This window comes from Anolis carolinensis, unplaced genomic scaffold, assembly GCF_035594765.1.
Source record: "Anolis carolinensis isolate JA03-04 unplaced genomic scaffold, rAnoCar3.1.pri scaffold_14, whole genome shotgun sequence".
Taxonomy (NCBI): domain Eukaryota; kingdom Metazoa; phylum Chordata; class Lepidosauria; order Squamata; family Dactyloidae; genus Anolis; species Anolis carolinensis.
The window spans coordinates 8,754,095-8,776,082 of NW_026943825.1; the positions used below are offsets into that span (position 1 = coordinate 8,754,095).

At 39.9% G+C, this 21,988-nt stretch overlaps 1 protein-coding gene across 3 annotated transcripts in view; it reads right to left on the minus strand.

The window, feature by feature from the left end:
• The window catches only part of ash1l (ASH1 like histone lysine methyltransferase), a 59,935-nt gene that overhangs the window by 6,040 nt on the left and 31,907 nt on the right, over nt 1-21,988 (minus strand). For all 3 annotated transcript variants that reach the window (XM_062965183.1, XM_062965181.1, XM_062965182.1), the window contains 17 exons: nt 18,220-18,293; nt 15,848-15,893; nt 15,223-15,331; nt 13,564-13,770; nt 12,354-12,500; nt 12,072-12,180; nt 9,551-9,712; nt 9,302-9,396; nt 8,915-9,072; nt 6,039-6,191; nt 5,594-5,648; nt 5,359-5,491; nt 4,993-5,241; nt 4,695-4,781; nt 2,155-2,245; nt 1,811-1,949; nt 196-368 (listed from right to left, as the gene is read on the minus strand). In XM_062965183.1, coding sequence (XP_062821253.1) covers nt 196-368; nt 1,811-1,949; nt 2,155-2,245; nt 4,695-4,781; nt 4,993-5,241; nt 5,359-5,491; nt 5,594-5,648; nt 6,039-6,191; nt 8,915-9,072; nt 9,302-9,396; nt 9,551-9,712; nt 12,072-12,180; nt 12,354-12,500; nt 13,564-13,770; nt 15,223-15,331; nt 15,848-15,893; nt 18,220-18,293 — 2,187 coding nt within the window. The remainder of the gene's footprint in view (nt 1-195; nt 369-1,810; nt 1,950-2,154; nt 2,246-4,694; nt 4,782-4,992; nt 5,242-5,358; nt 5,492-5,593; nt 5,649-6,038; nt 6,192-8,914; nt 9,073-9,301; nt 9,397-9,550; nt 9,713-12,071; nt 12,181-12,353; nt 12,501-13,563; nt 13,771-15,222; nt 15,332-15,847; nt 15,894-18,219; nt 18,294-21,988) is intronic.

Below are 21,988 nucleotides of genomic sequence, written 5' to 3' on the forward strand. Positions count from 1 at the left end.
GTTGTAATAGACTAGTATAATTATTCTTCATACAATGATCAGTGTAGGGAAGCCACAGTGGTTGTGCCACCTCTGAGCACACGTACCATATATACTCAAGTATAAGCTGAGTTTTTCAGCCCTTTTAGCGCTGAAACCACACACCCCCCCCCCCCCCCCGCCCGGCTTATACTTGGGTGAGGGACGTGGCCTTGCCTTTGCAGTAGGTGTAAAGGTCCAGCACGCAGCAGGTCCCCACCACGGCCTCCAAGGGGATGATTTCATACAGAGGCACTCGTAACAGTTCGTTGTGATAGAACTTCCTGGAAGGAGAGTGGTGTGTTTCGTGGGGACGGAAATAGTGGTGTCCAAAGGCGAAGCGTTCTCCCCTGGGGGAAAGGAGGAAGAGGGGTTAGATTTCTTCTTGCAAGGCTGCACTGGAGATTTACAGCAAGAGTGGCTGATGTAGTCGGGAGTGAAACTGTAAGAAATATTAAAAATTAACTAGGTATTTTTAATTACTAAAATGCGAGTCAAGCACTGAAAAGGTTACATTGATGTAATGACTCAGCTAAAGCTGCAGGTCAATACAAGCAAGTGTGCCTGTATCTTAGTAGGCCTCAGTGTGAGAAGCTTCAGTGTGAGAAACTCCAGTGTGAAGGCTGCTATGTGTAAAGCTACTGTGTGAAGCTCCGTTGTAAGTTCAGTGTGGGAGGAGGCTCTGTGAGAGCAAAGCTGTTTATCTGTATGAGACAGAAGCCCAGTGTGGAAGCAAAGATGTAATAATAATAATAATAATAATAATAATAATAATAAAAATAAAATGTAATAATAAATAATAATAAATAGGTCCCAGTAGGGTGTAAAAGGCCACCCTACTGGGATCTGCATGCATCATCCGAAAATACATCACACAGTCCTAGACGCTTGGGAAGTGTTCGACTTGTGATTTTGTGATACGAAATCCAGCATATCTTGTTTGCTGTGTCATACAATGATGTAATAACAACAACAACAACAACAACAACTACTACTACTACTTTATTTTAGTATCCCGCCTCCATCTCCCCCAAGAGACTCGGGGTGGCTGACATGGGGCCAAGCCCAAACAATTACCATAAAACAAAATACAGTAGAGTCTCACTTATCCAAGCTAAACGGGCTGGCAGAACCTTGGATAAGTGAATATCTTGGATAATAAGGCAGGATTAAGGAAAAGCCTATTAAACATCAAATTAGGTTATGATTTTACAAATTAAGCACCAAAACATCATGTTATACAACAAATCTGACAGAAAAAGTAGTTCAATACACAGTAATGTTATTTTGTAATTACTGTATTTACGAATTTAGCACCAAAATATCACAACATTGACTACAGAAACGTTGACTACTAAAAGGCCGACTGCGTTGGATAATCCAGAATGTTGGATAAGAAGATGTTGGATAAGTGAGACTCTACTGTACTTTATTTTTGTATCCCGCCTACATATCCCCAAAGGGACTCGGGGTGGCTAACATGGGGCCAAGCCCAAACAATTCCCATAAAACAAAATACATACAAGAGACACGACAACATTCAATAAAAATGCTTATACAAGGGGTCCCCAAACTTTTTAAACAGGGAGCCAGTTCACAATCCTTCAGACCATTGGAGGGCTGGACTATGGTTGGCCACTGAGCAATAAATAATAATAATAATAATAATAATAATAATAAATAAGAGGGTTGGAAGTTACTCTGCTATACATCTATGGGGAGGGTCTTTTGTTCATAACCCCACTCGCCCAACAGAAACCCCTGTAAGCCAGGAGAGGAGACCGAGACTTACTTTTCATTCTTCCAGAGCTTTTCAATGCGGAAAATATCAAGCCGCTCTCGATTGATGTGGGACAGCAGGCGGTACGACTGTCGAACGGGATGCCCATCTGGAGTCCGTCGGCTGTCTCTCATCAAGTACACGCAGTCACCTGTCAAGGGAAAAAGGTGTGAGAACCGCCTCTTCGCCCCTTGGACTGGGACCTGTTCACCACTTTTTCACAGCCTATATCAACTGTGGGATTCATGAATCAGTAGAGTGTTGCCAAAAGTAGAAGAGCGGTGATGTTATTATTTAAGCATTTACTCTGACAAACTGGACAGATAGGTGCAAGATCCCCAAAGACTGACACCCACCTTGGCGTAGCAAGAGGTCGTCCCGTAACAGGCAGATGAAGTAAACACAGCCAGACTGGGCGTAATGAGGCCGAGGAATCATAGGCACCTCCTAACGAAAGAGTAGGAAAAAGAGCAAAAGAAACGCAATGTTCGTCAACTTTCTGGAACCAGTTGGATGAAGGACTCACTTTTGTCACTCACAGAATTAAAGATCTGCACATTAGCTTTTCAATGAGCTCCGACAGGTGCTAGTCCATGCAGTACCTTGTGTAGTATTTTAAGGGCTATCTCATCATTGATATATGTAGCATTTAATGATGTATATAGGATTTTAATTGTGTCTTTTATATTGTATTTAATAATATAAAATATTGTATTGTTGTATTTTTTGTTTGCCTATTATGTGAAAGACCTATGGTCTAAGCCTCGAATAAAACTTGACTTGACTAAATTAGTTTGCAGGATGAAACGAGGAACCTGGAAATGGATTGCATGACCAAAAGACCTATGAACTTGGTTCTGGAAGTACAGTAGAGTCTCACTTATCCAACATAAACGGGCCGGCAGAATGTTGGATAAGTGAATATGTTGGATAATAAGGAGGGATTAAGGAAAAGCCTATTAAAAATCAATTTAGGTTATGATTTTACAAATTAAGCACCAAAACATCATGTTATACAACAAATTTGCCAGAAAAAGTAGTTCAATACACAGTATAGCTATGTAGTAATTTGTGTATTTACAAATTTAGCACCAAAATATCACGATGTATTGAAAACATTGACTACAAAATGCGTTGGATAATCCAGAATGTTGGATAAGTGAGTGTTGGATAAGTGGGACTCTACTGTAATCATAATTCCCTGGATTGAGCACATCCCCCGAGGCATTATTCAATAATAATAATAATAATTATTATTATTGACACAAAGACATATTATGACACAGCAAATGAGATATATATGCTGGATTTCGTATTACAAAATCACAAGATGAACACTTCCCAAGTGTTTTCATCCGAAAATACATCACACAATAATAATAATAATCTATTATTACTATCATTATTATACTTTATTATTATATTATATTATCCTAATACATACTATTATGATTATTATTATATATTCTATTATTATTATTATTATTAAGATTATTATTACCGTATATACTCGAGTATAAGCCGACCCGAATATAAACCGAGGCACCTAATTTTACCACAAAAAAACTGGGAAAACATTGACTCCAGTATAAGCCGAGGGTGGTAAATTTTAGAAGTAAAAATATGACATTAATTGAGGCAGTAGGTTAAATGTTTTTGAATATTTACATCAAGCTCAAATTTAAGATAAGAATGTCCAACTCTGATAAAATCATTATTCTCATCTTCTTCAATGTAAATGTGTTTATGTATCCTTTTAATAATAATAGAGTAGAATAATACATGTAATAATAATAATAATAATAAATACAGGAAAATAATACACATAATAATAGAGTAAAATAATAAATGCAACAATAATAATATCAGAGTGAAATAATAAATGTATTAATAATAATAATAATAATAATAATAATAATAATAATAGAGTAAAATAAGTGTAATACAGTAGAGTCTCACTTATCCAACACTCGTTTATCCAACGTTCTGGATTATCCAATGCATTTCTGTAGTCAATGTTTTCAATATACCGTGATATTTTGGTGCTAAATTCGTAAATACAGTAATTACTACATAGCATTACTGCGTATTGAACTACTTTTTCTGCCAAATTTGTTGTCTAACATGATGTCTTGGTGTTTAATTTGTCAAATCATAACCTAATTTGATGTTTAATAGGCTTTTACTTAATCTCTCCTTATTATCCAACATATTCACTTATCCAACGTTCTGCCGGCCCGTTTATGTTGGATAAGTGAGACTCTACTGTAGTAGCAACAATAATAGAGAAAAATAATAAATGTGATCATACCAATAATAATAGAGAAAAATAATAAATGTACCATATATTCTCAAGTATAGTAAGGGTAAAGGTTTCCCCTGACGTTAAATCCAGTCATGTCTGACTCTGGGGGTTGGTGCTCATCTCCATTTCTAAGCCGAAGAGCCGGCGTTGTCCATAGACACCTCCCAAGGTCATGTGGCTGGCATGACTGCATGGAGTGCTGTTATTTGTGTGGCTGGCATGACTGCATGGAGCGCTGTTATTTGTGTAAGCTGACCCAAATATAAGCCCACCAGGAGCCTCACCCGAGTATAAGCCGAGGGGGGCTTTTTCAGTCTTACCAAAAGGGCTGAAAAATTAGGCTTATACTCAAATATATACAGTATATTTGTTTATATCCCACTTTATCTCCCATGAAGGGGACTCAATTCTGTGTTGACTGCCCACCTGAGCCACTGTCTGGCATCCGAGTCTAGCTGAGGGGTCAGACTAATAAAATAAGCAAAGAAGCAAACAAACAAAATACTTCTTTGCTTCTAGTCGCAAATAAAAGTTTGTTTGCCACTACTTTATACAGGCAGAGCCATTGTGAAGCAGCAGGTGGAGACTTACCCTATCCACGGCGCGAAGGTCGCACTGTTCACACAGGTAGTGTTCGACATCTGAGTTCACTCCCATGCAGTCACAGTGCTGCCAAACCTGAAGGACAAAAGAAACGGATCAGAAAAAAATAACTGTACTGGATCTCCGCCTTTCCTGTAGATTAAATGAGACCTCTCGTGCCAACCCACTTCCAATCTGTTGCAGATTTTCAGTGTAATGGAGGAAACGACTCTGGCTTGGCTCTGAAGATGTTTTGGACCCAACTCCATTGGGTTGTGAGGACTAACAAGTACGACCCTGCCCTCACCATGCACTTGTCGCACTGGATCATGAGCCCCTCGTCTTTGAAGAGGCCGCAGATGCAGCGGATGACATCCTCGTCCTTCTCGTGGCCATTCTCCTTCTCGCACATGGAGGTCTCGCTGCTGTCGGCCTCGCTGGCCGTCTCTCCCACAATCTCATCAATTTGGGCAGCCGCCTCGTGGCGCGCGTTGTAGTAGGCTTTCCGCAACCGACAGACGTCCCGTCCAATGGGAGATTTCCTGCCGTAGTATTTCTGAGGACAAAAACAGAAGAAACTCCTTACTGATTAAGAAGGGGCAAAGGAAATCATTCCGGCACCGTTCCTCTGGGTCAAGAAACCTCTGCTCAAGCCAAATGCCCTCCAACTCACCTCGGCATTACGAAACACCTTCAACATGTCACCATCAAAAGCTTCCACCGTTTTGTAATATCCGATCAAGATCTGCTTCTCGATGGTAGTGAGGTCTAGGGGGTCGGAGATCTTCTCGTAGTAATCTGCATTCCTAAGCCAGACACAGAAAAAAAATCATAGAATCCTAGCAGATCCTGGTTCTGTTTGACTCACAGACCCTTTTACTTCTTCAAAGAATTATACAAGAACTTACTTCTTCTTTGGGGGGAGATTTAGCAAAGGAGCTGCCAGCGCCTGTCTGGAGGAATCTGCAACGGAAGCAGAGAAAGGTTTGTTTACAATACATAGAACTCTGGAGCTTAAAGAGACCCCAAGGACCCCAAGTCCAACCTCCTGTGATGCACGAAAAGCACAATCAAAGCACCCCCAATGGATGGCTGACTAGCTTCTGTTTAAAAGCCTCCAAAGAAGGGAGCTTCCATGACACTCTGAGGCAGTGAGTTCCACTGTTGAACAGCTCTTAGGGTCAGGAGGTTCTTCATAACAGACAACTATCAATGTGGGTAGTAGTCCACCTTCTAATGTGACTTGGGTTGGGAAAGTCTGAAACTCACAGCTAAGAGGAAAATCAGTGGCCTGAAAATGACTGATAGATAAGAAAAGGGGGAAAATAGACCCTGGTTCTGGGCTGCCCTCACCTTTGTACGAGATGATACCATCGCAGATTTCCTTGAAGATCTGTGCGAGGCGTGCTGCACGTGCCACCTCAAGGTTCTCCTCAGCTGCGGCCAACCTCCGTGTCCGCACCGAGCGGGCCGTCTGCAGGGCAGAGAATTGTGTCATGAAGACATCTGGAAGAGAAGGGGAGAGAAGAGGTTTGGTTTGTTTGTTGTAGAAATGGATGCAGAGGAATAATAATAATAATAATAATAATAATAATAAAACTTTATTTATACCCCGCCACCATCTCCCCGGCGGGGGACTCGGGGCAGGTTACATGGGGCCATGCCCAGAGCAAGACAATATAACAAGTATAAATACAACATAATATAGAGCAATAAACGATACAGTAAATAGTAATATACAATATACACTACAACGCAAATCACAAAAACAGTAAAAACAGGGCCAGCCGCATGAATACAAAAATTAAAACTCGGGTGAGAAAGATAAAGGGAATGGAGACCACGGGGAGCAGGGATATACGAAAGTGGAACCAACTAGAGGAAAGATGTTGGAGAGGGGCAAAAGAAGAATAAAAACAGTTACTCTCCAAAAGCACAGCGGAAGAGCCATGTTTTTAAATCTTTTTTAAAAGCTAACAGAGTGGGAGCTTGCCTAATCTCAATGAGCAGTGAGTTCCATAGTCGAGGGGCCACAGCAGAAAAGGCCCTCTCCCTAGTACCCACAAGGCGGGACTGGGATATAGGAAGTGGCGTAAGGAGGGTCTCCCCAGATGATCGGAGAGATCGGGCAGGTTTATAGTGGGAGATACGGTCACGAAGGTAGGTGGGTCCCAAACCGTTTAGGGCTTTATAAGTGATGGTCTGCACCTTGAATTGGGACCGGAAGATGAACGGCAGCCAGTGGAGCTCTTTAAATAAGGGAGTAGATCTCTCCCTGTAACTTGCCCCCCGTTATTAATCTGGCAGCCGAGCGTTGGACCAATTGTAATTTCCGGGCCGTCTTCAAGGGAAGCCCCACGTAGAGCGCATTACAGTAGTCCAGTCTATAGGTAACTAAGGCATGGACCACCGTGGTCAAGTCAGACTTCACGAGGTATGGTCGCAGTTGGCGCACAAGCTTGAGTTGTGCAAAGGCCCTCCCGGCCACCGCCGACACCTGCGCCTCAAGTGTCAACGCTGAGTCCAGGAGAACCCCCAAACTGCGGACCTGTGATTTCAGGGGGAGAATGGCCTTCCAATGTCTCTTTCAGGGATGAAGGCCTTCCACAGTTGCCCATCGCTGCTCTACTTGTTTGTGTTTGAAATGTTGTGATACACAAATAAAAAAAGGTTCTGTGGGCACCACAAGTTAAGCCTGAACTCTCTCTGCCAAAACCGAGACTACTGTATCATGAGATCTCACAATTTATTAGAAAAGACAGTAATGCTTGGTAAAGGGGGAGGAAGTTAGCAGAAAGGAAAGATAATCTTAAAAGTTTACCTCGCTATGGATTACATTGTAAAAGTAACAATTTAGAAAATTAAGTATGGAACAAATTGGAATGAATAGAGATACTATTTATATCAAGAGAAGCCAGGGAGGTTGGCAGGAGAGGCAGATAAGAAATAATAATAATAATAATAATAATAATAGGAATTATTATTATTATTATTATTATTATTATTATTATTATTATTATTATAGCAGAGTCTCACTTATCCAAGACTCGCTTATCCAAGGCTCTGGATTATCCAAGGTATTTTTGTAGTCAATGTTTTCAATATATCGTTATATTTTGGTGCTAAATTTGTAAATACAGTAATTACAACATAACATTACTGCGTATTGAACTACTTTTTCTGTCAAATTTGTTGTATAACATGATGTTTTGGTGCTTAATTTGTAAAATCATAACCTAATTTGATGTTTAATAGGCTTTTCCTTAATCCCTCATTATCCAAGATATTCGCTTATCCAAGGTTCTGCCGGCCCGTTTAGCTTGGATAAGTGAGACTCTACTGTATTATTATTATTATTATTGACACAAAGGCAGAGTATGACACAGCAAACAAGATCTATATGCTGGATTTCGTATCACAAAATCACAAGTCAAACATTTCCCAAGTGTTTAGGACTTTGTGATGTATTATTATTATACAGCCCAGGAGCAAGCCATCAGAACAAATGCAATTCAGGCCAAGATCGAAAAATCAGCTGATGACCCAAAATGCAGACTGTGCAAGGAAACCGACGAAACCATTGATCATCTCCTCAGCTGCTGTAAGAAAATTGCACAGACAGACTACAAACAGAGGCACAACTATGTGGCCCAAATGATTCATTGGAACTTATGCCTCAAGTACCACCTGCGAAAGTATTGGAAAATGAGCACGCAAAGATACTGTGGGACTTCCGAATCCAGACTGACAAAATTCTGGAACACAACACACCAGACATCACAGTTGTGGAAAAGAAAAAGGTTTGGATCATTGATGTCACCATCCCAGGTGACAGTCGCATTGACGAAAAACAACAGGAGAAACTCAGCCGCTATCAGGACCTCAAGATTGAACTTCAAAGACTCTGGCAGAAACCAGTGCAGGTGGTCCCGGTGGTGATGGGCACACTGGGTGCCATGCCAAAAGATCTCAGCCGGCATTTGGAAACAACAGACATTGACAAAATTACGATCTGCCAACTGCAAAAGGCCACCCTGCTGGGATCTGTGCGCATCATCCGAAAATACATCACACAGTCCTAGACACTTGGGAAGTGTTTGACTTGTGATTTTGTGATACGAAATCCAGCATATCTATCTTGTTTGCTGTGTCATAATAAAATTAATAATAATAATAATAATAATAAGAAGAAGAAGAAGAAGAAGAAGAAGAAGACCTGCAGTCCTCACCAGATTTTATGTTGCCATCATCCCGGCACATCCCATTCCAGCGGGTATATAATGAAGCTGAGTGGATGTGGTCACTGGAATGTTTCACTTCCTCTTGCTTCTGCCGGATCTTCTCCCAGTTGCGCACAAGGAAAACATGGTGTTTGAGCACGAAATTCCTGTGGGAAGAAACAGAGGGAGCAGTGATTAGTTGTGTGGCCAAATTTGGTGTGATTTGGCCCAGGGGTTTTGTTGTTAACTCGGTCCTAATTATGCACATTATGTTTTTATATATAGAGAAATAAGGGTTGGGCGTTTCCACACTACAATGGCTTACTTCCTACTGTAAATCACTTGATACTGAACTGTTGGAAAGAAACAAGCAAGAAGAAGCGGACGTTCACCTACCTTTCCCTGTTGGACATCGGCTTCATTTGCAGCTGGGGAGTCAACCGAGTTGGGGTGCTTGAGCTTTCACTGGGCTCCTCAGAGGCATGGCCCTTCTAGAAGACAGGCAGAAAGAAATTCCTTTCAAAAGTGAACCGAGGAAAACAATGACAGCAGGGCCACACATGGGCCTCAAGACCAGCCCTGAACCAAACTAAAATGAAATGGTGGCCCTAGAGCGGGGCACGTGGGCTGCTGGTACTCACTCACCCGCTTCTTCAGCTTGTGCTTTGATTTCCTCTTCTCTTTGGACCGGCTCGGCCTCCTCTGCGCAGACACCAGCTGGTTGCTTTTGCTCAGGAGGCCGTTCACGCGCTGGCTTTTGCCCCCAATGATGCCCCGGCACTTCTCAAAGCCGCATTTGCAGAGTTGCTGGGAAAGACAAAAGACGGGGGAGCTCACCTTTAAACATGTTGCACCCTGCAGAAGAGAAACCTGGGAAAGGGGGCCAAAGCCCTCACCCCATCACCAACGGATGCTCTGAGGCCAGAGTGAAGAGGGGGAGTCAGGAAGGCAGTTCCACCTTGTCTCCTGTGACATCAGTCTGGGGCCCTTCTCCCCAGTAACATGCTATGCTAATATACTGTATATACTCGAGTATAAGCTGACCCGAATATAAGCCGAGGCACCCAATTTTACCACAAAAAACTGGGATAACTTATTGATTCGAGTATAAGCCGAGGGTGGAAAATGCAGCAGCTACTGGTACATTTCAAAATGAAAATATATCCCAATGAAATTATATTGAGGCATCAGTAGGTTAAAGGTTTTTCAATATTTACCGTATTTCAAAGAAAAACAGTAAACTAGCTCTGTAAGTGGAAAGATAGGATTCAACAAAAACAATTTGGTATTAACAATAAAATAATAATAATAATAATAATAATAATAATAATAATAATAATAATAATAATAATAATAACTGCAAAAGGCCACCCTGCTGGGATCTGCGTGCATCATTCAAAAATACATCACACAGTCCTAGACACTTGGGAAGTGTTCGACTTGTGATTTTGTGATATGAAATCCAGCATATCTATCTTGTTTGCTGTGTCATAATAAAATAATAATAATACTTATACTTCATTTGTAACCTGCCCTATCTCCCCATGGGGACTCAGGCCAGCTTCCAACATAGTAATAGGCAAACATTCAATGCCTACATATACAAAGTAGAGCTAGATATAGATCTATAATTATATATACTAATTTCACATATGTATTTCCCCCTGAAGCGTTTGCAAATCCTCTCTCTATATATGTGCATTTCCCACCAGCAATATTTGCAAGCCCTATATATTGGTTTATATCTATCTAGAAATCTCTATGTGTGTGTGTGCATGCGCATTTCCCCTGCAATATTTGCAAGTCGTACATATCTATATTCATATACAGTAGAGTCTCACTTATCCAAGCCTCGCTTATCCAAGCCTCTGGATTATCCAAGCCATTTTTGTAGTCAATCTTTTCAATATATTGTGATATTTTGGTGCTAAATTCGTAAATACAGTAATTACAACATAACATTACTGCGTATTGAGCTTCTGCTGGCCCGTTTAGCTTGGATAAGTGAGACTCTATATCTATCTAGACATCTCTCTATATATAGATAATTATATCTGTATAGGATTTGCAAAGATTCGCAAACATATGAGGTAAGAATTCATATATAAAATAATGTATACACATAGATACAGATATACAGGTACACTGAAATTTAGCTATCTATATATTTATAGGATTTGCAAAGACTTGAAAACATATAAGAGGGAAATTCATGTATAAAATTAATGTATATAGATAGATACAAATATAAAGGTACATAGGGATTGCAAAGGCTTGCGGGGGAAATGCCTATATATCTGTAGCAAAGATTAACCAATATTTCAGGGGAAAATCCTTTTATAAGATTAATGTGTGTGTGTGTGTGTGTGTGTGTGTGTGTATATATATATATATTCTTCTTTCTGACTTGCAAAGGTTTCTTTCCCTTTTAAATATTCCCTTGGTTAAGAGTGAGGGAGGCTTTGGAAAAGAAAATACTGATAAAGGAGGGTGAGATGAGAGATCAATCTATATATATATATAAAAGAGTGATGGCATCACAGCGACCCATAAAACAACAAAACTACAGGCCCCCCAACCTCGAAATTTGACAACACAACCCATCATCCACACCTCTAGGTTGATACAACAAAATGAAAATAAAGTCCTAATTAGAGAGAGAGGAATAATTGCTTTTATCTAATTGCTGCCAGTTAGAAGGCTAAGCTCCTCCAACTTGGTCTCCTAGCAACCCAATAAAAATAATAAAAAACACTAAAAATTAATACAATAAAATACTATAATAACAGAAAATAACTAAAAATAATACAAGAAAATAATAAAATATAATAAATAAAAATATAACTTACAATAAAATTAATAAAAATTGCAAATAACGTCAAATAAAAATTAAACAACAATTTTTAACCAATACCACCACCACTTTGCCACAGCAACGCGTGGCCGGGCACAGCTAGTATATTATATATTGCAAGCAACGGCTTCCAAGCTCCACTGCCAGCTTGACCTTGACCTGATTATGAGCTGGGGGAGGCTTTTTCAGCTCATAAATAAGGGCTGAAATCTCGACTTATCTTCGAGTATATACGGTAAGTTCCTGAAAATAGTGGTTCGAAACACAGAATTCTTCCCATGATCCCCCTGCATCAGAGCTGACAATCCTCACCTGCTTTTCCACATTGAATGAGTGGAAGTTGTAGTCGTAAGTCAGCTCGGTGCCAGCAGGCATGTCCTTCAGCGCATATAGCCCAATTCTGTAGACGCCATTGACGGACCTGTCCAACAAAGGAGTGCAAGTTACATGGGGCTGCACTTGATGGCCCTTCCATCAAGATTTTAACCTGGGAACGGTGCATGTTCAAGGTTAGGTCATGAGATTATAAGTGTGCCACGAGATCCTTCAGGTCGCCCACGCTTATTGTCTCACGGGCTCACACAACAGCCTTACCATTTCTGCATCTCGCAATTCGGATTGCAGCTGTGGTTGATGAAGCGTGCCTCGTTGCCCATGCGGTAGCTGTCGATCACCATCCCGCTGTCGAGGTTGAGGCAATAGTGGTCGCTGTGGTTGTGGTACTGCTCAATCATTCGGTTTCTGGGGAAAAGGATGGAGAAGGGATTTCTCAATTGTCCACAGAGGCAAATACCGTATATACTTGAGTATAAGCCGACCCGAATAGAAGCCGAGGCACCTAATTTTACCACAAAAAAACTGGGAAAACATTGACTCCAGTATAAGCCGAGGGTGGTAAATTTCAGAAATAAAAATAGATACCAATAAAATGACATTAATTGAGGCATCAGTAGGTTAAATGTTTTTGAATATTTACATCAAGCTCAAATTTAAGATAAGACTGTCCAACTCTGATCAAATCATTATTCTCATCTTCTTCAGTGTAAATGTGCTTATGTATCCTTTTAATAATAATAGAGTAAAATAATAAATGCAATAATAATAATAAGATCAGAGTAAAATAATAAATGTTTTAATAATAATAATAATAATAATAATAATAATAATAATAATAATAATAGAGTATCAGGACCTCAAGATTGAACTTCAAAGACTCTGGCAGAAATCAGTGCAGGTGGTCCCAGTGGTGATCGGCACATTGGGTGCCGTGCCAAAAGATCTCAGCCGGAATTTGGAAACAATAGACATTGACAAAATCACAATCTGCCAACTGCAAAAGGCCACTCTACTGGGATCTGCACGAATCATCCAAAAATACATCACACAGTCCTAGACACTTGGGAAGTGTTTGACTCGTGATTTTGTGATACAAAATCCAGCATATCTATTTTGTTTGCTGTGTCATAAAATAATAATAATAATAATAATAATAATAATAATAATAATAATAATAGAGTAAAATAAATATAATAGTAGCAACAATAACAGAGAAAAATAATAAATGTAATACCAATAATAATAGAGAAAAATAGTAAATGTACCATATATTCTCGAGTATAAGCTGACCCAAATATAAGCCAACCAGGATTCTCACCCGAGTATAAGCCGAGGGGGGCTTTTTCAGTCTTACAAAAAGGGCTGAAAAACTAGGCTTATACTTGAGCATATACAGTAATTCCCTCTTGCTCTTCTGAATATAAATATGCCCTGAGTGCTTCTCCGTCCCCTGCATTTGGCTTCTCACCTGAATTCCTGCTCGCTGACAACCTCTCCCAGGTACTCGATGATGAACTGCCCGGCTTTCAGGGATTCCTTTGTGCGGATGCCCCAGCCTTTTTCCTCGGCCCGAAAGCGCTCCAAGCACTGCACCCACTCATGCCTCTGAATCCGCTGGTTGCAGCAATGCTCGCCACAAGGGCAGGTATTTGGGGAGCACTCCGCAAAGATCATCCTGGATCGAGAGGAAGGAGCAGAAGGAAGTTTAGCTTGGGAAAGGCTGCCTTTTCGGCTTTGTTCACAGAATTTTACATCTAAATGATTCTTGTCTTTGGTATATTTTCTCACTACTTTCCCTATCATTCTTCATTAAAATTTTAGAGAAAAAGATATGAATTAAGTCTATTGGTAATGTAAGAAGCATCCTTAAGGTCTCTGTGTTTATATTTTGTATATACCATATATACTCGAGTATAAGCCGACCCGAATATAAGCCGAGGCACCTAATTTTATCACAAAAAAACTGGGAAAACATTGACTCCAGTATAAGCCGAGGGTGGTAAATTTCAGAAATAAAAATAGATACCAATAAAATGAAATTAATTGAGGCATCAGTAGGTTAAATGTTTTTGAATACAGTAGACTCTCACTTATCCAAGCCTCGCTTATCCAAGCCTCTGGATTATCCAAGCCATTTTTGTAATCAATGTTTTCAATATATCATGATATTTTGGTGCTAAATTCATAAATACAGTAATTACAACATAACATTAATGCGTATTGAACTACTTTTTCCGTCAAATTTGAGGTATAACATGATGTTTTGGTGCTTAATTTGTAAAATCATAACCTAATTTGATGTTTAATAGGCTTCTCCTTAATCCCTCCTTATTATCCAAGATATTTGCTTATCCAAGCTTCTCCGGCCCGTTTAGCTTGGATAAGTGAGACTCTACTGTATTTACATAAAGCTCAAATTTAAGATAAGACTGTCCAACTCTGATCAAATCATTATTCTCATCTTCTTCAATGTAAATGTGTTTATGTATCCTTTTAATAATAATAGAGTAAAATAATACATGTAATAATAAATAGAGTAAAATTATAAATGCAATAATAATAAGATCAGAGTGAAATAATAAATGTATTAATAATAATAGAAATAGAGTAAAATAAATGTAATAGTAGCAACAATAATAGAGTACAATAATAAATGTAATAATACCAATAATAATAGAGAAAAATAATAAATGTACCATATATTCTCGAGTATAAGCTGACCCAAATATAAGCTAACCTCATCCGAGTATAAGCCAAGGGGGGCTTTTTCAGTCTTAAAAAAAGGGCTGAAATCTAGGCTTATACTTGAGTAGATACAGTATTTATTTTGTCTAAGATTGCACTTACATTGTCATATAATGCATTCCAGAACGCAAAATGAAAGAAATGGGGAGAAATGACTTGCAGCAGAGAATAAAATGGGATTTTATTCCCCGTAATACAAGTCTTAGATCTTAACATAGTGTAAGTCAACTGCAGCCTTTGGATGAAGGTCTTCTCTTTCTAAAGTTGCTTGAAAAATCCATTAGGTTCCATCAAACAAGACCATATTTTTAGCCTAATAAAAGCTTCTTTACATTGATTACTTGAATTAATTGAACCATCTAATGAGGCAGTTCTGTTTTACCTGTTCAAGCAGTCATCCACACAGCCCTTTTTGTTGCTATCCTCGGGTTTCTTACAGTTGCAAGTGGTAGCCTCATAACCAGAAAGAGGTTTCACGTCCACGTAAACATCTGCAAATAAAAGCAAAGGGGAAATATAATTTTTTCATATCAATCAAAACTTTATTTTGCTCCAAGAATGCCTTGTGTTGGGGTGAGCACCCGACAATTAAAAATAAAATATAGCCCCTGCTCGTTGCTGACCTAAGCAACCCGAAAGATAGTTGCATCTATCAAGTAGGAAATTTAGGTACCACTTATATGTGGGGAGGCTAATTTACAACACCATAAAAATCACCCAGCTGCCGTTGGAATGAGGAAGTGCCATCGCAGTGGATGATGAAGCAGCTGCTCCCCCTGTGGCTGGAATCAAACATATCCCCAGAAAGCTGGAGAAGGTTTAAATTGCCTCTGCGTCTGTCTCTGTTCTATGTTATATGGCATTGACTGTTTGCCTTATATGTGTACAATGTGATCCGCCCTGAGTCCCCTTCGGGGTGAGAAGGGCGGAATATAAATACTGTAAATAAAATAAAAATAAATGTGAAATCCATAGAAGGAGGATGATATAAACACAAGGTTACTTACTTGAACGGATTTTTTTATAGAGCGGGACATCTGGCTTTTTATATAACTGAAAAGAAAAAAAAAGAAGAGAGTCTTTTTTATTACATTGCGACATGACGTCCAAAGCAGAGAAGCAAGGCTGTTTACAGGGTTGTTGTATGTCTTTCGGGCTGTTTAGTTTTTCCTTCCACGAGGGAAGAGTTCCTTTCTCCCAAAGAGATGGTTTATACACTTAAAATAGTAAATGCAACAACAATGAAATATGTGTTGGTCCGGATCCAAAGAAATACAAGTGGGAGGAGAAAATGTCTTAGTACTATACTGCGCTTTTTTACTTTTGGATGGTTTTGACAATCAAATGTTTATTGTAAACATGTTGGAAACCACCCTGAATCCTGTTGAGGAAATGGAGTGGTATATAAATAAAGTTTTATTCTTATTTATTATTATTATAATCACAACTCCCATCAGCCTCAGCAGCTAATGGCAACAATGACTGGGATTGATTGTCCTACTATATAGGACCAGATGTTGCCTACTTGTCTGTCAGGCTCGGAGTCTAGACTGAACATGCTTCACCTCTGCATTGTCCCGTGACTGACACGAAGATGACTGACATGTGTTTGGTCACATGAAGCTGCCTAATAGGGGAACCTGTAAGCCGCTCTGAGTCCCCATTGGGGAGATGGGGCGGGGTATAAAAATAAAGTTGTTGTTGTTATTATTATTATTATAACCTGTCAGCAACTGAGTGGGGAGAATTCATTTTAAAAAAAACCCCAAAATCCTTGAATATAGATTTATTGCAGACAAAGCCCATTGCTTCCCTGTCACCCAACCATCTAAGATGGCTAGTGGTGGCTTGCAAAGATGTTCACTTCGTTATGGAGTTTGACATCTTTCAAATGGAGCGCAAGTGTTGAAAGTTGGTGAGCTTTCTCTGCTTATCAATCTATTTTATGAGTCCAGACATGGGTCCTTCTAGTACTATATATTCCACTATTCAACCTCCAGATACTGTTGTATTTCAACTCTCAAAACTCCTTAGGTAAAGGTAAAAGTTTCCCCTGACGTTAAGTCCAGTTGTGTCCGACTCTGGGAGTTGGTGCTCATCTCAATTTCTAAACCGAAGAGCCAGCATTGTCCGTAGACACCTCCAAGGTCATGTGGCTGGCATGACTGCATGGAACACCATTACCTTCCCGCCGGAGAGGTACCTATTGATCTACTCACATTTGCATGTTTTCGAACTGCTAGGTTGGCAGGAGCTGGGGCTAACAGCGGGCGCTCATTCAGCTCCCGGGATTTGAACCTGGGACCTTTTGGTCCGCAAGTTCATCAGCTCAGCGCTTTAACACACTGTGCCACCAGAACTCCTTACTTAAAGTCAAAAATATCTGGGAAAAGGTCTGAGAACCAGCGCAAACTACAGATGTCTGTCCAGGAATTCGTAAGCGCTGCTAGTCTAAATTCTTGAAGGCAGCCAGAAGCCTATAGCCTATGTTATACAGAAGGCACTGGCTGAGAAAAGCTGTTTCAAATGCCTAAACTTTTCATATTCTGTGTTCCAAAGGTGCTCTAGCATTATGGCAAAGGACAGGTACAAGTGACTAGGAACAGCTGGAATTGGGAATGCTTAACAGGGCAAAAGGGGCGGAGGAGTCTTTTTAAAATATACATTTTGTAAAAAGCAGAGGTTGCTTTTAAAGAACAAAAACTCTCAACTGCAACATTTCTAGCGTAAAGCTTTTGTCAGGAGGAGACACCACCCTCTTTTGAGTGGACAAGCAAGAGCTTTGTCGAGAGAGAACGCAGGAGGGGCCGTTTGATGCATTCCTCTCCATCTGAGAACTAAATGGAATATATATATATACAGACACACACACAAAATAATAAAAACCTCCACTCTGTTTGGGACTGCTTCCAAGGAAAATAAAGGTCTGAGATTTTTGCAGCGCAGTTGGCAGAACATCTGAATTCTCCAGAGGCGTGTCGGAAAAAAAATACAAGATCCCTACAGAAGAAGTCAAGCGCTATCAGAATAAAAGTCCTCGGCAGAATGAAAGTAGGACGCTTTGGGAGACAGAAAACGGCTGCTATTTTGCATTGGAGGAACAATGGGGGTTGGGAGGCAGGGATGCAATGGAATTTGTCCGCCACACACACACACACACACACACACACACATACTGTATATCTATATATATATTTCAAGGATTTCAGTTTTTTGTTTTTCAAAAATAAATCCTCCCCACTCAGTTGCTGACTTCAGCAGAAGACTCCTGAACGTACAGCTTATATCAGGGCAGGCACAGCAATTTTTTTACATTTTTCTTAGGTATCGTGGAAAGCAATCTTGGTATCTTGTGACATTTTTACAAAACGTCCCCCACCTGATTATGTTTCCATTGCCAGAGAATGTCATACGGCAACTGGAAGTCAATTCGCTTTTGGCGTAGGTATTTTCCTGAAATGAGAGAGAGAAAAATAAAGACACGCAGAAGTATTACATTCTCTTTTTTTTTTTTGCATGCTTCCTCTGGTGGCAGCAATTTTCATAAATTACTAGATTTGATGTTAAGAGACGCTTCATTTGGTCTGTTAGTTCCATTGGATAAACTATGTTCAGGGGGAGGAAGGAGGTGTGAAGAACTATTTTTTCTACTTTGTGCCATTTTACAACAATCTGTCACATCCTTTCCTTCAAAGAAACATGGACTTCAAACAAGAACAACACACATCTCCAAACAGTAATTTCCCCCCCCAAAAGCCAGCGCTGACTTTTTGCAGTGTCTCCAATCAAGCGGCCTAAATGTGAACTATCACACGCCAGAAACTCAAAAGACTTCTATGTCTCCCAGCACACAGAATACTATAGAACTATGGTGCCCAACCTTTGGTCCTCCAAAATTTGAGACTCCAACACCCAGAAGCCATGGCCAGTTTGTCCAATGATCAGGAATTCTGGTATTCGAAGTCCAAAACACCTGGAGGGCCAAAGATTGGATACCACTACTACAGAATTAGCCTACAGTGATCTGTCAGCAGAGCCTGTAAGAAAAGAGTTCATCCAGTACATCAATCTGGAGCAAGGAGAGCCAAGGAGAAGCCCTTACAAGAGTATAATAATATAATAATAACTTTATTTTTCTATCCCACCTCCATATCCCCGCAGGGACTCGGAGCAGCTTACACAGGGCCAAGCCCAAAGACAGATAATAGCAAATAAAAGACATGTACCACAACCTCTCAGCCAAGACAACAAAGTGATCAGTATTTGCAAAGCTGAGTCTCATTTTTAGGAAGTACAACTGAAGCCTCTTCTGCAGAATTCGCTGTAAACACTGAACAGATTTGTGTACATGCCAAAAACAGCCACTAGGTGGCATCCAGAAAACATTTTATTACAGTAGAGTCTCACATATCCAACGTAAACGGGCCAGCAGAACGTTGGATAAGCGAATATGTTGGATCATAAGGAGAGATTAAGGAAAAGCCTATTAAACATCAAAATAGGTTATGATTTTACAAATTAAACGTCATGTTATACAACAAATTTGACAGAAAAAGTAGTTCAATACACAGTAATGCTATGTAGTAATTACTGTATTTACGAATTTAGCACCAAAATATCAAGATGTATTAAAAACATTGACTACAAAAATGCGTTGGATAATCCAGAAAGTTGGATAAGCGAGTGTTGGATAAGTGAGACTCTACTGTATTGCCAAATTTTGCAAACCCCATCAATGAGCTTGGATGTTTCGGTTGGCCTTCGGTGAGACAGACATTAGATCATCAGCTCCAGATGGTATTAATAATCTATTCTGTATCTTATTAGGTCCTTACCTTTTATGCACTTTATTCATCACTTTATTTTTGCATTGCTGCCTCAGTTTCCCACCTATGGAGATGATAGAACTGTGCCTGGTGGTTGACTGATACAGTGTTCCCTCACTACTTTGCTGTTCACTTTTCGTGGATTCGCTGTTTCACGGTTTTTCAATAAACTCTAAAAGACTATTATAAATCATAAAAAATTACAATTTACTACCTAAGGAAGGGAGGAAGGAGAAGCCAAAGGGAGAAAAAAGGAGCAACGGGAGGAGGAGGAGGTGATTTATTAACACGATTGGTTGATAAAGACTAAAAATAGTGTATAACTACTAAAATAATGTATAAATATTAAAATAAATATAGTGTCCCTACTTTGCAGATTTTCACTTATTGCGGGTGGTCCTGGAACCTAACCCCAGCGATAAGTGAGGGAACACTGTATTGTTATAATGTTCTCGTTTTTATATTGTATTACTGTTTTTATCTTTTTTATACCATGAATTGTGTTTATGTTGTTGTTTATCTTGTGTAATTATGTCATCGGACTTCGCCCCATGTAAGCCGCCCCGAGTCCCCACGGGGAGATGGTGGCGGGATATGAAACAATAATAATAATAATTATAATTATTATTATTATTATTATTATGAGCTAAGGGGACCCCATTTATGGTCGGGACTCACAGTTTTAAGTGGTCTAGAGAGACGACCTGGGCAAATCTTACTGAGGCTGATTATTGACAATATTACAGTAGAGTCTCACTTATCCAAGCCTCGCTTATCCAAGTTTCTGGATTATCCAAGCCATTTTTGTAGTCAATGTTTTCAATATATCGTGATATTTTGGTGCTAAATTCATAAATCCAGTAATTACAACAAAGTATTACTGCGTATTGAACTAATTTTTATGTCAAATTTGTTGTCTAACATGATGTTTTGGTGCTTAATTTGTAAAATCATAACCTAATTTGATGTTTAATAGGTTTTTCCTTAATCCCTCCTTATTATCCAAGATATTCGCTTATCCAAGCTTCTGCCGGCTCGTTTAGCTTGGATAAGTGAGACTCTACTGCAGGGGTCCCCAAACTAAGGCCCGGGGGCCAGATACGGCCCTCCAAGGTCATTTACCTGGCCCCTGTCCTAAACTTTAGACTTAAGGTTGACCTAAGTCTACCTGGTCTTTCAAGGTCTTTTTGCTTACCTGTAGTCTTATGAGACTGTCTAGATGGCCTTTGATGATCCCTTTCCTTACCTATGGTTTTATGACATTGTCTAGATGGCCTTTGGAGGCCCCTTTCCTTAGCTATGGTCTTATGAAACCATCTATATGGTCTTTGAGGGCCCCTTTCCTTATCTATGGTCTTCTGATGGCCTTATGAGAGCATCTAGATGGCCTTTGAGGGTCTCTTTCCTTATCTATGGTCTTCTGATGGCCTTATGAGAGCATCTAGATGGCATTTGAGGGTCCCTTTCTTTATCTATGGTCTTATGAGACCATCTACATGGTCTTCGGAGGTCTCTTTGCTTACCTATGGTCTTAGGAGATTGTCTAGATCAGGGTTCCCCAAACTAAGGTCCATGAGCCAAATGTGGCCCTCCAAGGTCATTAACCTGGCCCCTGTCCTAAACTTTAGACTTCAGGTTGACCTAAGTCTGCAATGACTTGAAGGCACACAACAACAACAATCCTAATTTTGGACTATTTCATCCTAGTCCGGCCCCCTAACAGTCTGAGGGATTGTGAATCGGCCCTATACTTAAAAAGTTTGAGGACCCCTGCTCTACTGTATTGACATCATCATCATCATCATCATCATCATCATCATCATCATCATCATCATCATCATCATCATCATCATCATCATCATTATTGTGCACTTGAACTGAACGCTGGTGGGGCCAAGAAAAGTTAAGCAGGTAAGGCAGAAGAACACTTGCCTCTTAGTTATTCATGACAAGCCGTCAAATCATAGCTTTCACGTTGCCCAGATGACCTGATTCAATTTTCTGCAGTCCTTGAAGAGGGCTCTTAAAGCCTTTGCGGGGAGATCCTTGATTCTAAGGCCTGGCCCCGTGCCCAGGACCCACCACTTGCCAAGGCAAACTTTCAAGGATATGTAAAATAGTGGTTGAATATATTAACTGGAAGTCTCACTAGAGCTACACTGCAGGGAAGAGAGTCTATTTTAACAGCAAAGAGTTTAAACTTCAAGCAATTTCTCGGTAAGAGAGTTAAATTGGCTCTAAACTTGGGGCCCAACAGAAAGGCACCAGATCCTGTCTGAGCTTGGAAGTGAAAGCAGGGAATCTTCAGTGTTGTAGGCTTAT